Raw genomic sequence first — 16,198 nt, 5'->3', positions numbered from 1 at the left:
TCCTCTGCATATTGTGTAGATCAGGGTCTTCTTTTTGAGTATTCTCTCTTACAATATCAGCCATGATTAGTAGCAGCAGTTGCACTTGTGGAAGTCAAACATTTTGTTGGCCAAAGTTTTGAGGTACTGTGTTCAGTCACTGTGCCAAGTCAGGGAAGTGGTGCTGAGTAGGTATCTGATTCTGAAATAACAGTTACTCAAATTTTTAAAGTGTTACTTCATAACTAATGTTACACAAACATACTTCTATTGATACAGGAAAAGACAGGTTTGGAGAAAAATGTACAGTACATAACTTGGTTTCTTTTTTACAGAAGTATGCTAAAACTTCCCATCCACTGCCAGTCGTTGTACTAAGCTCACTAGCAGCCAGCCGGTCTGAGTGAGTCTCAGCTTACTGATTCAGTGGAGAGATGAGCGTCTTGTTGTCTGGGTGGTGACAAATGTTTCCCAACAGAGTGCCATGATTCTTTAAGAACCCATATTTGTATATGTCAATTAGGGGATAAAATAAAATCCACAAAACCTGCAGCCTTCACTGAACATTGTATCGTAGGGACAAAATCTCCTGAAGAAAGACAAACAGTATTTACTCTGAAACATGCAGCCTTATTACGGTAATCACAAGAATAAACAGTATTTTAAAATGTGCAGGTCCTGCATTAGAGGAATCCTTGGAGCTTCGGCACCTCCACAGGTTGAGGTCAGTCCTCTCAGAACAGGACAAAGCATGCAGGAGGGAAGGACGAAACTGAAGCAAGCAAATCACCATGGCCATTCATTACCTTGCAATGACTTTCACATATCGACGCACTCATTGCACCAGAGAATATAGTCACCTCCTTAATGATAGTTCTTCCTTTTCTAAATCATCCTGTCAGTCCCGTGTCACTGCCTGTCCTGCTGAGCCTCTAAGTGTCGGTGTGCTGCTCTCAGTGTATCCTGCAAGTCTTTATATTGAGCCAGAGTGCAGGCATCCTCCAGATGGGCCCAACGGTAGTTCTGGTGTTCCTCAGACAAGGTCACTGCAACGCCTGGGTCTCTCAGCTCAGCCAGCCAGTACAACACCTCCTTAGGTCTGCCTCGCACCTCATAGTGAAGTTCCTGCACAAAGCCCTCAATCACCTGCAGGTGCTCTGCTCCGAGCCCAGCCTCCTCCTTGGTCTCTCTAAGAGCTGTGGTGAGGTCATCCTCACCTGGGTCCACATGACCTGATGGGGCATCAGTTAGGAGGGAAAAGGACATTTTAAAATAGGCACTGTAGATTCATATATTTCCAGTTTCATACCTTTGGGTGGAGTCCAGTGGTGTTCGCCATACGAGGTCTGTAGGAGGAGGTACTCGATGTTGTCTTGAGGAGGAACACGGTTCATGAGACGACGGAACACTATGAAGCCACAGGCACGCAGCACCATCATCCTGCTCAGGGAATTTGTGTTGAGATACAGAGTAAACAGTATCAGAAAGAGACACCTGTCCATTCATGTTTTCATTGGCAGAAATAACTTTACCTGAACCTGTTACTGTCAAAATAATGTCACTTTAATGACTACTTATAAACAACCATGAAAGAACCTTAAGAGGCAAGTTAAAATTCAAACTAAGTTAAAGAAGTATGACTGACAGGTAAAGTGAGGACGCTGATATGACAAGTAATCTGGAATTTTCCTCTTCAGCATTAATAGACCAAATGACTTTACCAGTCCATAGACTGGGATTCAAAATTAGGAAATTCAGGGCTCCCTTTAAATAGCTTTGACTGACACGAGGCCATCCGTGAGTCCATCCATCCATCCATTTTCTACCACTTTTCCTGTTAAGGGTTGCGGGGGGCTGGAGCCTATCCCAGCAGCCTTCAGACATGAGGTGGGGTTCACCCTGGACAGGTTGCCAGCCCACCACAGGGCCAACATATATGGAAAGACAACCACTCACAGCCACAGCCACGCAATTTAGAGCAGTGTTTCTCAACCCTGGTCCTGCGGACCCACCGCCGTGCATGTTTTAGATGTTTCCCTCTTCCAACACACCTGATTCAAATGATAAGCTCATCATCCAGCTCTGCAGAACCATGATAATTTGAATCAGGTGTGTTGGAAGAGGGACCCATCTAAAACATGCAGGGCAGTGGGTCCCCAGGACCAGGGTTGAGAAACACTTATTTAGAGTTTCAATTAGCCTAATCCCTTCTTGATGTCTTTGGACTGTGGAAGGACACAGGAGTACCAGAAAGAACCCACGCAGGCGCAGGGAGAACGCGGAGACTCAACACAGAAAATCACATACTGCAGCCTTTACGGCTGATTCTGCGTCAGTGTTTTCCAGTTCTACACGACTATATCATACTGGAACAGTGTTTACTTGAGCAAAGTATTGCCAACATGCTAGCTGCGTAGTTAGCTCTGGGTTTGTACAGGTATTAGCTTGGGGGTGACAGGACGTATTTGTTTTTCACTATAACTGTTTCTTATCCACGAAAATGTTCGCAGTTCTAACTCTGCTGTCCGCACAGATTACGGGTATGAGCTAATTATCGCCAAACTATCTGGGAAACTTACAGCTTATTGAGACAAGAATTACTGAGCGTACTTAGTTTCCCACCGGAAGCCAGAGTCGAGAGTACAGCGGTGCAACGACAAATTGGTCCGGTGTGTCACCCATGGGGGAAGACATAAACAGTTCCTCTTTGTAGTGTACGAGTGCTTTTGACGCTACTTGCGTCAAGCCGAATCAAATAAAAATCAAAATTCAGAAAAGGCTCCGTGTTAGACGCGTTTGGTTTATAGTGAATAACAAATCAGATTTAGCCTTATTGGTCTCATCGAGCTAGAGTGCTTAGAAGCAGTGAATTGTAGTGAACAGGTAGGTAAAATATACATCATTTGAACGAAATGGGGAAGCTAAAGTACAATTACTACTTCTATTACTTCAGCTACATTACTACGACTACAACTCCCATTGGTACTACCCCAGAAATCAAGTTGATATCAATTAAATACTTTGGTTGAGGTTGGATATTCAAGGCTAAATAATTTTGAATTAACGATGATGATCTTAGCTTGCTTTCAATGTTGAAAAGACAAACGTTGAATCCTCAGTAATAATTCTCTTTTTTTGATGTTGAATTGAGAACTTCGAATTAGTACTGCTTTTTGATTACTTGCATTGCTCCTCTGGCGAGTAGGACTCTTTCAAGTGTTGAATGATGGAAATGGAAAAAGAATGAAAGAATTGAATGTAACATATCTCAAATTCTGAAGAAAACTGCCTGACATCCTGTCCCCATGCTGCGTCAGAGCAAATTCAATCAACAGGGAGTCTTGAAGGATCAGATTTGTTCTGACACATCCCAAAGATGCTCAACCCGATTGGCACCTGGGGTCAATAGCTGTCTTATACTCTTCGTCATGTTCCTCTGGGTATACATAAGCGTGAGGGGGTGCACTTTGTTTGCAAGGGTGTTGTAGACGCCTGTCTGTGGTTTCACTGTTGAGGCTGATCCATCTTTGTCTAATTTTCATCATTATAAGAATGTTATTTCAGGGTGCAAACCTGATGAAAAGTCAACGTTTCAAAATTATTGATTCACTGATAGTTCTGTTGCTATATTAACATTGATTCAGTGTTGTTGTATCTGGGACTACTACAATTAATACTATGACTACTGATGATAATAATAATGCCAATCAAAATAATTAGATCAAAGCAATGGATTACTGAGTGATAATTAATCTATCGTAATTTGTTAACACATCACATGCTCTGTATCAAAAATCAACTCAAAAAACCCACTGTAGCTGTTAAATGCATTTTGTGAGAGATTAAAAAGTGCAGGGTCATTACCCCACTAGATGCCCTTGAGCAAAGCGATTAATGGTTGCTTAGGGGCCAGCAGACTGAGCGACTGTGGTTGAGCGCTTCCATAACTGTCAGAATGTTATTTGGGCACTGTAAAAGTGAACTCGGTGAACTCATGAGAACAAAGGCCTTTTTTTTCCTTTTTTTTTTTAAGAAAAGAGAGGAAATGGATTATCCAAAAATGGAATGTGCTGGTTCCTGAGGTGGATCACATTTCTAAACATCAAACATAGTAATACTTCAATATTCTATTAAGGTCATGATCATGCTTGGTGGAAGAACTGAGAAATAAATATTTCACAAAACTGCTGCACATGTAGGAGACAGATAAGGACGTACCCAATGTACATGAGCTAACTGCGGACACTTTGAGTCTAAAGATAACAAATGCAGGACCTCCTTCCAACGCAACGAGTTGTCAGCATTCGAGTTCTTCATCGTGACAGTGAGGACGCTACTGCTGAATTCCAAGGTAAAGCCCAAAATAGGGATGCAGTGTGTTCTCTTCTTCTCTAGCAAGAATAAATTCATAATAAATAACATGTATTAAACCCTGAGATGGACAGAGATGCTGTATAAACATAATTTACCCTTAAAGGAATTGTACAAATTAGACTTTAGAGGCTAACCTTAGGAATGTGTTATTTTTTTTTACATAAATCATAATATTGCTATTCTGTAGCTCCTTCCGTCATAGTATATATAGATAGCCGTGTGTGGTTTAGCCAGAGGCACCAGGACATGTGACTTTCACTGCGACCGCTGTGCTTACTCAGCCTGCACTGAAGAGCTCATTATTCCACTACGCTATACATGAATCACACCCGGGGTCAGTCTCCCCTGCGTCTCACTGTCATGGAGATTACACATGGAGATGATCTTTGGCTGGGGATGGAGCGATGACAGCAAAATGTGCTGTATGTTTGATGTCATTTTCTTTTAACTTACTTGTGTTGTCATGTAGGTCACATGCTGTGACTGTGTACTGAAGTGAAACAACCATAAAAACCCTTTAATCCTTTGGTAGATATAATTCCACCTTTTAATCTACTGACGGATTAAATATTGATTGATGGTCTTGTTAATTTCCATGATGATGAGACACATTGTGGGACTGGTACTGCTGTTTGGAACAGAGCTAAATCGGTGCCAAGGCATGTCTTTGGCTTGGATTCTCAAGCCTGAATGTTATGGAGGTGTTTTGGACTTAATTTAAGATGACAACTGTGATGGGAGGCTCCAACACAATAATCCCTGTGACAAAACCAAAAGCCACACTTTCATGTGTAGTAAAGATTTAGGCTCGAGTTCTCACCCAGAAATGTCACTCAGTTATGGAACTGATGGCAGATGAGATACTGTAAAACAAATTGTTCATCTGAAGAACTGCAGTTCTATTAAAAAAATAAAATAAATATGGCTTATGCTTTCACTTGAGTGTTCACAGAGCCATGGAGGAGCAGACAGCTCATTTTGTGGGGAAGAAAGAAGAACTGATTAAAGCAAAGCGCACTTTCAGAACACTGGAGGGTCGGGATGTACTGATCATCTACCACCAGGGAGGCTTCCATGCTATGGACTCTTACTGTTACCGTGAGTACAGTTCTTGCAGTGCCAAACTCGTATATGATCTATAACAACAGCACTGTAAATATACGTGTCAGTTCAAAGGAAAGATACTGCTAACACAAATTCTCATGGGGCATTTAACACTTGGCTGCGTTTCTTTGTTATCCAAGGGACATTTTAGCATATAGCACCTCTTTAGTGTGTTCAGTCAGCTAAAGGTAAATGTGCTTATTCTGCAATACACTGATTCTACAGATGCCGGGGGAGAACTGCAGAATGGAGACATTGAGGTGAGCTTTACATTTAGGTTGTGAGTGACTCAAAGAGAAAACACCAATTTCAAGTTTAAAATACTGGCTTATACTTTTCCTCTCGCTCAGACTCTAATATAAAATACTTACAGGCAACTAAAGGGCTGAGGGATACTGTAATTAATAACAAACATGCATTAATTATATAATGTAATGCTAATAAGATTAGCTGAAGGGATTTGGTGTCCTAAATGTCCTACATATCCCACATAAGGTTGTCTGCCTGCTTTCCTTTGACACACAACAGGAATTTGATGGCAAGCTGTGCATAGTTTGTCCCAAGCACAAGTACAAGATCTCACTAAACAAAGGGGAAGGCATATACAAGGGCACTGACCCCACCAAAAGCCCAGCTGTGCCCAGATGGTACTCTAAAGGTGTAAAGCAGAGGATCCACGTAGTCACGGAGACCAACGGGGATGTCTATGTCAAGCTCTCAGCGGATCCCGGCTGGATCGAGTCAGATTTCTTCCAAGGAGAAAACGGCAAAGAAGCAAGAGCCCAGGCTGAAGCTGCTGACAAGAAAACATCTTGATGGTGGATGCAACACAGTCTACATCTCAGAGAGGATATTAGATGTTAACTGACTCACAGTCTTCTACCTCAACTAACCAGATGGCTTTTAAATATGTATAATACTAATTGAAGCTATAAGAGCATGCTTTTTTTTATAGGACTTTAAATGTGAATGACTAACTTTTTACATGATGATGATGTTTCACCATTTTTTGTGACATTTACACTCACATGTCAATTTATTAGGTACACTTAGACAGAGGTACTGCAGTACACGACAACAGGGATTCAATATATCCAACCTTCACTATAGTTATCAAAGTCTACCTAATAAACTGGCAGTTATGTTTGAATTTCAAGTTCACAAATACAATTCATATAAAGGAAATGTTTCTGATTCTGACTAGCTGGTGTTTCTCTGTACTCCTCATGTATTATGCACACAGTGACTAAATCAATAAGATAAAGAGATTTTCCCCGATCGATGATGTCCTAAGTGAAAAATCATTAGTGTTAAGTATAAAGATCATACCACAATTTGCTCATTCTTTAAGACAACATATAAAAGTATAGGTATTAGGTCGCATTGATTCGAGCGTTTAGGGTTTTTTTTTTGTGACATATTTCTTGCCCACTTGCAAAAAACATCTTCTCTAACTAGGAGGGAAGGAACATTAAATCCCCTTAGATGTTAAAAGTTGTACTGACAGTAGAGCTGCACTAATTGGCACTGTAGTCCTGCTCACTGCGTCTCCCCCTCATGAGGTCCTTCTGCAAGCTCTGACTGCAAGTTCAGGTTGCTTCGAAGTCCACAGATACTGTGACCTATTCATGATATTTGACAGGAAACCCTTAATTTAGTCTTACAGGCATAAAGCATAGCCTGATGACTTATAACTCCTTGCTCCGAACATCTACTGCATACTTTTTGTAAATGTCAGTCATTCATGCTCGCAAAGATTTTACTGATTCAAAAGGTGCACAGTAGATGTCAGGAGTTTAAAAAAATGGCCATCAGGTTTTACTTCCTGTGATGCCAGGTTTTTTGGGGGGAATAAAAGCTTAATCACCATCCTTCCCAGAGCCAGACAAGAAGATGGATATCTTTCTTTCCTCTGTGTGTTGATTAGGAGGCTGAGACGAACCCACTGCTAGTTAGCATTTCTTTTAATAATGAAGGCAAAGGCTGTTTTGAATAGAAGTTCAGTGCTAATTGTGTTAGTACAGGAACAAACCTTTTTTGCACGCATATGCGTGCATGTCCATGGTTAATACGTGGCTCTTCTCAGAGCCGGCCCACCCTTTAAGCCAATTAAGCTGCTGCCCATAAACTCAAGCATCATATGCTGAAATTACTCTCACCTGGTTACCCAAGTGTCTCTGAACCCCACAGAGTACATGTCATCACAGGGCTGCATCACAGCAAATGACTTCAGGTTAAAAAAAAAAAAACTCTGATGCATCAAGATGGCAGCTTTTCTCCAGGCTGACTGGACAGGAGTTACGAGAGCAAGTGAGCAAGGGCTTGTTCAAGAGAAACCTCCAAGGAAACAGCAAGATGAGTTCATGCGTGCCTGTGAGTCTGTGTAAATCAAGCCACCTTAAATGTAAAAACAATTTTTTTATCGTATCTCTTGCATGACATACACTGAAATGATCTGGCATTGAAGCCCTTAAAAATGCGTACGAGAATGGAGAATATGGAGAATACTAACCTGCCCATTCAGTGTCAGTCATTGTGCTAAGTCTCCATGTTCTCCCTGTTCCTGTGTGGGTTCTCTCTGGTACTCCAGCTTCCTCCCACAGTCCAAAGACATCAAGAGGGGACGAGGCTGATTGATACTCTAAATTGACCGTAGGTGTGACTGTGAGTGTGAATGGTTGTCTGTCTCTATGTGTTGGCCCTGTGATGGACTGGTGACCTGTCCAGGGTGAACCTTGCCTCTCACCTGAAGGCTGCTGGGATAGGCTGCAGCCCCCCCATGACCCTTAACAGGATAAGCAGTAGAAAATGGATGGAAAAAAAAGAACGATGAAAACACAAACAGCCGAGAGTGGACATCCTGAATTTCTTATTCAGGTCAAGCAGGTATCTGTCACAGCCATCATGCCGAGTTTGTAACACGTCTTCTCAAACTGACATGACAACCTTGATGACATCACCAGGGTTATTTTGTCAGAACACAAAGGACAGCAGGTCTTGTTGGGGGCTTGAATGCAAATGAGCACTGATCTACCTGGTTCAGAGCATGTCAACACCCATCCTTCTCTACCCTCATTATCTGTCAACCCTCTGCTGTTAGCTGTCCAATTTCAGCATTGCTAAATTGAAAATACAATTATAATTTGCAGAGATAGCAAGAATTACATGACATTCTGTCTTTGTTTGCAGACTAAAGCAATGATTTGCCCAATAGGACTACAAACACGGTTGACAACACCAAGGCTGGGGGCTATGATGCTCTGAGCAAGAATGATTTAAACAGCCCTCCAGCAATCTCACAACATAATCTGAAGGTTTCCGCCTCTGTGACACTTAGAATACAATCGAGAAATACAGGGGGGTGAGAAGCACTCAGAGTTACTGCACATTAATTATTAAAATTTGATTATGCAGCCCAACTGAGAATAAAGTCGGGGTGTGTTATGCACAGGTGGCCATTTGCAATAGGTCAAGTGGAGGGCTGTGTGTCAAGATAAAGAGCAGGGGAGCTGCTTAGCAAGACTGGAGCACATAATTCACAGCAGGGAGACAACATGTTTAGCAGGGCACTCAAATTGTTTTTGCATTATTTATCCTTTGATGTGAGTGACATAAGAGGCTGATTAAACATCCTGCACTCAAGCTTCTGGGAGGAAAAAAAAAAGAAGCTCGGAGTTTTTCTTTTCTTGTTGTTTTATTCTCCCGAAGCCAGTTTAAATGTTTCATGTTGTCTTGACTTGATCTGCAAATCGACTCCTAGCTAGCTCTCATTATGGCTAAGCACATGCTCGTGCCCTTTAGTTATTTTTCCGAGTGCGTTCGTATAAATGTGAGTCAGAGACAAAGGGATAGAAGTTGTTACAGTCGTTGCAGCACATGTCCGATACGGAATTGTTGAGAAATTAAAAACAATAAAACGACTTGCCCAACTGCTCCAGTGGACACACACGGGTCGTCATGTCCTGCACGTCGACACGAGCACAAGTGTTTGTGTGTGTTAGCGCGCTTCTACGTGTTTATGTCCGCGTGCGTGATGCTGAGTCAGGCAAGCGCGAGCACCCGGGTTCAGTCCGCCTCTCTCTCTCTCTCTCTCTCTCTCTCTCTCTCTCTCTCTCTCTCTCTCTCCCCCCCGGGCTACAGATGGTTTTTTTTGTTGTTTTTTTTTTTTACTTTTGTCTTCTCCGCCGACGTCATTCCTGTGGCTCGGACCCGAAGGCGCGAGGCTGCCCGTCGCTCCCCGTCGTTAGTGGTGTTTCCTACCTGCCGACAACTTGTTAGTCGTTAGCGCATCGGCTGCTCATGGGCGCTGGTGCTTCACACTCTGCTGCTCCGCCGGCTGGCTGCACGGGCTCTCCGGTGCGCCTCTGCTCTGCGGTCGGGACGGTGTCGAGCTCCGCTTTTATGAATGAATAACCAGACGCGGAAATGCGAGTTATTACGAAACTCTCTAGCAGCAGCAGCAGCAGCAGCAGTAGCAGCCGGGCTCCACTGGGACCAGCCACCGATGAGAGGGATTAACGGCGGAGCGGAGCCGCGGCTCATTGCGGAAAAGCTGACTGCAGACTGGCGTGTAAACACGCCGTGAGGGAGACGGGCTCTATAGCGTAGAGCAGCGGAACAACACCGCGGTGACCACGATGTAAGTTGCTCTCTGAGGCTGCAACTCATTAAGGGCTTTGGAGGAGAAGGGGCTCCGGGTAGGGCTGCATGCCTTCATGGTCTGGCTTGATAAATCTAATTACACTGAAGCTTAGTCAGGTGTAACAAGGGCCTCACCAAGCTTCTTCTTAGTCATTTTCACTGACACAATGATGGAGTGGAGGAGAGAGGCGCCTCCTTTTCTTCACCTCTGGAAGAATGAGGTGGATACCCTCCTTCACCCCTGGAGGAGAGGGGGTGCTTCACCTCTCCAGGAAAAGGGTTGCCTTTTGTTCCTTCACATCTGGAGAGAGGTGCCTGGTCTCATTCGCCTCTGGAAGAAAGGACCGGGGTCGCTCTTATTCTTCCCTTCCAGATGAGAGAGTTGCCCCTCTCCTGCACCTCTGGAGAAATGAGGCGTCTCCTTTCTCACATCTGGATTAGCCTCCATTCACTCACACCCGGCATTGTCTGTCTTGCAGGTCCATTCATATTGTGGCGCTGGGCAGCGAGTGTCCTGGTGGGGTGGGCCCCGGGGAAGAGATCATGGGCCAGGGGCAGCTGCAGGGAGGCCTGCTGTGGAGCTACCTGGGTCACGGGGCAATGGTGGGACCCTGTGACCTGGAAAGCAGCCGGCACAACCCGGCTTTTATGGAGTACAGCTCACGTGTGTTTGGAGATGTCACTGTGGTGGTCCAGGACTGTCCCAGCTGGGTAAGAGACGGATTCAGAGGAATAATCAACGCTCTGATATGTTTTATTCATTTATCCATGTGCAGATTGAAGTGACCTTTAAAACTAATTTAATCTCTCATGCTGGCCATGATTTAAATGCCTGTGTGATGATGAATTAGATGAGACTTGCACAGAAAGGTTAAGGGCAGGCCAGGTTCATGGTGAAACATACCATACAATTGTGTGTAAATGTACTAGAATATTCACACTCGCTTCTCACAAGACAAACATTTCCAATCTCAAGGCTGCTTGCCTTCCAGTGCTGATTGCAGGTTCATAAGAACATCTCTATTCTTAGGAGCACGTTCTTTGAAAGTGCAGTGCACAAAAAAAAGAAATGATGAAAGAACTTTTGTTCTTAATAGCGTATGAAATGATGAAGTGTTTCATAGGGCTGTCGAAGCATGTCTGTCTGTCAGTTTAATTCTATGTTTCTTGTCCGGTCTTTATTCAAATGGCTGCAAGCTCTCAGCTCCAGGCTTTCTCAAGTGTTTTGCCTTCCTAATGAGTTGAATTAGCCAGCCTCACAGGTCCTTGAGGGTAAAGTCCCAAGGGCCACATGGAGGAATTTATACTGAGGGAGACACTGAGGGGAAGGCTGGGGGTTATCTGAGGATCTGTGTGTTGTTTTCCTCATGCGTCTCTCCTTTCTCATTTCCTATCCTTTTCTGGCTCTTCCTCCAGGACCTGTTGGACAGTGATTGGGCCAGCGTGCGTAAAGTTCTTGAGCAGGCGGACATTCTGGTTATTAAATATTCAGTCACAGACAAGCTGGCCTTCCAGCAGGTCAGGAATGGTTATGCCCCTAGGCTCCGCCCACTCCTGAGGCACTGGGGCGTGCCGGTCATCCTGGTCGCTGTAGGGGCCCGGCTGAATGGTGGGTACCGCTTTGTTCTGTGGTTTTAATTGACGTGCACAAGGTTTAGACAACTGATGGTTCTTTTAGCAGTTTGTGCAACAAATAGAGTTTCAGTGGTTTATTGGTTAATTAATCTTGGTTCCCTGTCTGAGCCTGGTGTCCTCCAGTGTGTTTTGCTCGGGTTTAATCTCCTCTAGGTTGCCTGGTCAGGAGAACCTGCTGTCCAGCATGAGGATAGGAGGCAAACATACACACGTTCACCGTCTGGTAAAATTTGAGGTATCAGCTCATTCAGCCTGTTTGCACGAGTTAAAGTAAAGAAGTAGAGGCTCTTAGTGTACTCAAAAGTAAAAAGTATCAAGTTTTTTTGACACTTTCTTTATGTCAGTGGACCACCCCTGTCCTGACATGACACAGACATCACACACTTCTTCCCTTTCTGAACAATGTTTGTAACATCTTCTCCTGCCTTTACACCAGGGGTGCTCAAACTTCTCCTCTTGGCACAGCAAAACTCAAACCAAAGGGTGGGCCGTCTGCCAAAGCAAACACATTGTGTTGTTCAAATGCATTTTGTCTGTGTACCACTGTTCCTTCAGTTCTATTTTAACTCAACTCACGTCAAACTGAAAAATGATCAATTCATAGGGATCTTTCATATCTTAAGAACATTTTTTGTCCAAATCAAAGAAAAAAAAGTTTGAAGGGGGATTTTTTGGCCCTACAATGTTCAGTATTTCCTTTATACGTGTTTGCAAGCAATGTTTACGTGCTTTACTGCCACCTAGAGCGCGAGCTCCTTTAAAGGAAACTCCTCGTCTTGTTTTTTTTTTGTCGGTCCTGCATCAAAGCTACTGTGTGTTTTTTAAAATTTTAGGAGTAGAAAGAACAGATATTTGAGTTAAAAGTAAAAAGTTGTCAGACAAATAAGTAATCAATTAAGCACAGGTACCTGAAAAATCTACTTAAGGGCACTAACAGACGCACCAAACGTGATGTTAGGTTTATCTTTTAGAGTTATTATAAAGCTCCTAGGCTGAAGAGAGCGTGTACAGTCGCTGCCAGAGAGCACCTGGGCAGTAGAGGCAGCTGGAGACATCAGGAATGAACGTACATGTGTATATCTGCACCTGGAGTCTTTGTGTTCGTGTGCGCGTACGCGCGTGTGTGTGTGTGTGTGTGCTTGCAGACACACTGACCCTTATTGAATCTAGATTCTGTAAACAAGCCCATCAAATGTAGTTGGTTGTATTTTTAGCTTTGCTGCTCAACATTCTTTGAGATGCTGTCAGAGCAGCGCTGCAGAGTGATCACAGCCTAAGTCAACTTTCGCTCTCAGGGAGGAGGAAGCAGAGGGTCGCTGTACAACCACAGAGCCTTTGTTTGTGTTTGTGGCTGCCGTGAGTATTTCACACTATCCCCTCATGACTGCACAGAATGTTGGCTGAGCTCAGAGCGCTTCCTGCTGCACATCGTAGACCACCGACGGCACAGCTGTGGCGGAGAGAGGAGAGAGAGAGAGAGTGCGTGGCTGTACGTGCATTAACGAAGCCATTAAACCAGGAGCACAGACAGATTTATCCAAGGGCACACACACAGACACACACACTCGTGCACACAAACCTAACGCTGATATGCCAAGTCACCGCCTGCCAGATGCACACACACATACACACCCATTTTCATTCTGTCCCTCTCTTACTCATATATAGCTCTGTCTCCATGTCATGCCTGTAGCGATGTGATTTATCCAGCGCTGTAGCACTTAGCTGTATGTCCTGCTCTTTCTCTCTGACTCTTTTCTCCTCTTTTCACTCCGTCTGAAGCCTTTATCCCTCTATTTCTACCTCCGATCATGTCTCTCTGGTCCCAGTGTCATACCAGTGCAAATATTACACACAAAGACATCAACATCTTCTCTCCCCCTGCTCCTACGAGATAGACTCGAGGAATTAGGAGGAAGGGCGAGACCAAACCATAGAACCTCATGTGGTTGAGACATCTGGATGTGTTTTCTGTGTTCAACTTTTAGTTGCTTTTTTACTTTCTGCACGGTCAGGCTGTAAGAAACTAGTCATAGTCAGTTATCTGCAACAGCCAGCAGCGCCAAATCCATCAAAGCATGTGAGAGATAGTCAAGATTGTGTAAAAATCAATAATCCAATATGGCTGCTGGGGTTGCAGTGATGTACAGTTTTCAGGTTTTACTCTGGTAACATTGATGGATATCATATCATGAGCATTTACTTATCTCCTGTCCTGCAAGCTTATTTTTTAAGTGGGTGATTTTTTTTAGATTTTTTTTTTATTATTAGTTAATTGACTTTTTTTTTTTTTTTTAAACGTCTCCTGAGAATTCTCACCCCCAGCGAAGCAATATGACAGCAACAGGTCTGGATCAAATTCTGGATCAAATCCATCAAAATGGTTATCAACATAAGTTCTACCATTTTTATCAAATTCATCCACCACAAACTAAATCTTATTTGCTAACTGTGTTCTGATGGAGTTTTCTACTGGTAGAAGATGAGCATTTATAATGAGGTTTGATATTAGAGCCTGAGGAGGAGGATGATGATGATGTTTGCGAAACAAATGTGATCATGATATATTTTTCCATGTTGATTGACATTTATTAATATATGATGAAACCAGAGTGTTCATGAGTTAAAGTTAGAACGCAGTTTAATATAAGAAGCAGCAGGGCTGGGCAATGTATCAATAATCACAACATTTTTGAACAAATAGCTCAGTGTTGTAGGGGCGACTGTTGGTTCCCTCACAAAATATGAACACATTTCAATTTTTCATAATCATCTGTTATGTGGATGTAATGGCTTTGTGGGTGAGGGCCAATATAGCAGGAACTGTCTGGAAAGTTCTGAATGTGTTTACTGTAAAGTGCCTTCAAAACCAGGGGGAAAACAAAGCTTACGCTTTATCACGACTATGATATACAGTAGATGATACATAAAGTATTGACGGTCCTGGTCTGCTCGATTGGACAGGTTTCATTTTTAGGCACTAACCCTCTGTTCTGTCTGGTGTGGACATTGACATGTACCAAACTATTGTGCTTGAGAGTGTATGTGGCAGGTTATTTCTGTGTCTGTTAGATTATTTTATCACCTAATAAAATCATGTATTGCAAGAGTGTTTAAGTCGTCCCCGTGCCACTGATTTGGTCAAAGCCTGGATTAGTACTCCTCATATTACTGCACATACTGTGTTTGTGCAGTTGTAGTATGAATATATCCTGTCCTCCCTCCACTCAGATGAAGGTCCTCCCTGTACGTGTCCACTCTGTGCGTCGGACTGGAGCAGCTGTGTGCCTCACAGTGAAGGTCTGCAGCTGTCTCGGGACCTGGGGGCCACCTACCTGGAGCTGCCCTCTCTCAACCATGTGTTTGTGGGTCGCTACTTTGGCAGTGTGGTGAGGGAGAGCACACACACACGCACATACATGCTCTTTTCAAGCTGGCACTCACTGTTACAGCAGGCATCTTACCTCATGAATACATTTTCCTCGCCTGCATTCATTCTTGGTGACACCAGAAGTCAGACAACACCAGTGACGTATTATTAGCTGAAGTCATCAACGTGAGCACCTGCCGCATTCAGTTGAAATCCCTCATTTTCACTGGTGCCAGATCAGAAGTGTTGGAATTTGTTATTTTTAGCTCAAATCAACATGTATGTGTGTTACTGAGCATATGGCTCGATGAAGAAGACGTCGATCATACCGGTCAGTGTGATGGATTTTGTTCTTGGGCACTTTGGACAGTTTTGTTTGTTACTAGTTGTTACTCTCCAGAAGTTAAAAATCCCTTTTTCTTAACTCGGGAATCACCAACAAGTCATGCAGCATGGGGGGTACAAGGCAGCTAAAGGGCTTAGAGAACGCAGTGATGTCATTGCGTTGCGTATCGTCAAGGATGTGCTGTGCAGCTGTCGATTCAAGAGGATAAACTGTATTTGAGGCTGCTAAAGGAGCAGACGTCAGTCTTCTGGGGGAAATTGTTTCTGAAGATCAGAACTGATGATGTAACAAGACTATTTGTGAACTAACGTGTTTGTTGTGTATTGTTCAGCTGGAGTACTTCATGATTCAGTGTCTGAAGCACAAAGCAAAAGAGAGACCAGAGAAGAGGCGGGGAAACAAAGTGAGCGAGCTTCGTCCCCCTCACTTGGAACAACCAGGTCAGAGCAATACTATACTGGAGTCAAACTATTTATTTCAATGGCATTCATGAGCGTTAACCGCTCTCATTCTGATGTAGGTGTTGTTTCAGTTTCATTGTTATACAAGCAATTATTGTTTCTTTACAAATCTTTTTCATTGTGCGACGAGGACGTTCGGTGTGCTGAATGGATTTGTCTCTTCTTGAACTTACATAGCCATTAAAAAAAGGCTGAGCACAAAGATTTTATCAAGATCAATATTCTCTGTTCCAAACTGGTAATAAGAAGAGAGACCAAGAGTGAGATAGACGACTTACTCAATGATAT

The 16,198-nt window shown here is 43.4% G+C and overlaps 3 protein-coding genes across 12 annotated transcripts in view; 2 read left to right on the top strand and 1 right to left on the bottom strand.

Annotated features, from left to right (window-relative positions):
* Positions 1-456: 456 nt before the first annotated feature.
* nudt2 (nudix (nucleoside diphosphate linked moiety X)-type motif 2) lies at positions 457-9,937 on the bottom strand. Of its 9 annotated transcripts, none has more exons than XM_086198745.1 (3): positions 9,718-9,937; positions 1,289-1,419; positions 457-1,211 (listed from the first exon to the last, which is right to left on the bottom strand). In XM_086198745.1, exons 2-3 carry the CDS (start codon positions 1,416-1,418, stop codon positions 889-891), a joined length of 453 nt encoding a protein of 150 aa, XP_086054871.1. In that variant the 5' UTR covers position 1,419; positions 9,718-9,937; the 3' UTR covers positions 457-888. The 9 variants fall into 9 exon arrangements, with proteins under 9 accessions (XP_086054871.1, XP_086054873.1, XP_086054874.1 ...); XM_086198747.1 differs by lacking the exon at positions 9,718-9,937 and adding an exon at positions 9,383-9,481; XM_086198748.1 differs by lacking the exon at positions 9,718-9,937 and adding an exon at positions 2,590-2,689.
* rfesd (Rieske (Fe-S) domain containing) lies at positions 4,182-6,757 on the top strand. 2 transcript variants are annotated; one of them, XM_086198751.1, is made up of 4 exons: positions 4,182-4,330; positions 5,297-5,451; positions 5,683-5,717; positions 5,986-6,755. In XM_086198751.1, the coding sequence occupies exons 2-4, from the start codon at positions 5,310-5,312 to the stop codon at positions 6,271-6,273; spliced, it is 465 nt and encodes a 154-aa protein (XP_086054877.1). In that variant the 5' UTR covers positions 4,182-4,330; positions 5,297-5,309; the 3' UTR covers positions 6,274-6,755. The 2 variants fall into 2 exon arrangements, with proteins under 2 accessions (XP_086054877.1, XP_086054878.1); XM_086198752.1 differs by having other exon boundaries at positions 4,272-4,330; positions 5,306-5,451; positions 5,986-6,757.
* The window catches only part of rhobtb3 (Rho related BTB domain containing 3), a 29,971-nt gene continuing 23,306 nt past the window's right edge, over positions 9,534-16,198 (top strand). Inside the window, exons 1-5 of the mRNA XM_086198737.1 lie at positions 9,534-10,096; positions 10,578-10,809; positions 11,515-11,707; positions 14,965-15,122; positions 15,781-15,889. Of these exons, the coding sequence (XP_086054863.1) occupies positions 10,095-10,096; positions 10,578-10,809; positions 11,515-11,707; positions 14,965-15,122; positions 15,781-15,889 (694 nt within the window). The 5' untranslated portion in view covers positions 9,534-10,094. The remainder of the gene's footprint in view (positions 10,097-10,577; positions 10,810-11,514; positions 11,708-14,964; positions 15,123-15,780; positions 15,890-16,198) is intronic.

Source organism: Aulostomus chinensis, chromosome 3 (assembly GCF_037954235.1).
Source record: "Aulostomus chinensis isolate RoL2024-O1b breed Wild chromosome 3, RoL_Achi_v1.0, whole genome shotgun sequence".
Taxonomy (NCBI): Eukaryota; Metazoa; Chordata; class Actinopteri; order Syngnathiformes; family Aulostomidae; genus Aulostomus; species Aulostomus chinensis.
The sequence above is the reverse complement of the archived record's forward strand: the minus strand, read 5'-3'. Positions and strand labels throughout refer to the sequence as shown.

Bases quoted from the DNA above. Each gene is read 5' to 3' on its own strand.
- nudt2 (XM_086198739.1), bottom strand. From the start codon at position 1,863: ATGTCTGAAGGCTGCTGGGATAGGCTCCAGCCCCCCGCAACCCTTAAC. The intron at 1,420-1,624 runs GTCAGTCATACT...TTCCCTGAGCAG, and splicing joins TCAGCGTCCTCACTTTACCT to GATGATGGTGCTGCGTGCCT. The intron at 1,212-1,288 runs GTATGAAACTGG...ATGCCCCATCAG, and splicing joins CCACTGGACTCCACCCAAAG to GTCATGTGGACCCAGGTGAG.
- rfesd (XM_086198752.1), top strand. From the start codon at position 5,310: ATGGAGGAGCAGACAGCTCATTTTGTGGGGAAGAAAGAAGAACTGATT. The intron at 5,452-5,682 runs GTGAGTACAGTT...CTGATTCTACAG, and splicing joins TATGGACTCTTACTGTTACC to ATGCCGGGGGAGAACTGCAG. The intron at 5,718-5,985 runs GTGAGCTTTACA...GACACACAACAG, and splicing joins TGCAGAATGGAGACATTGAG to GAATTTGATGGCAAGCTGTG.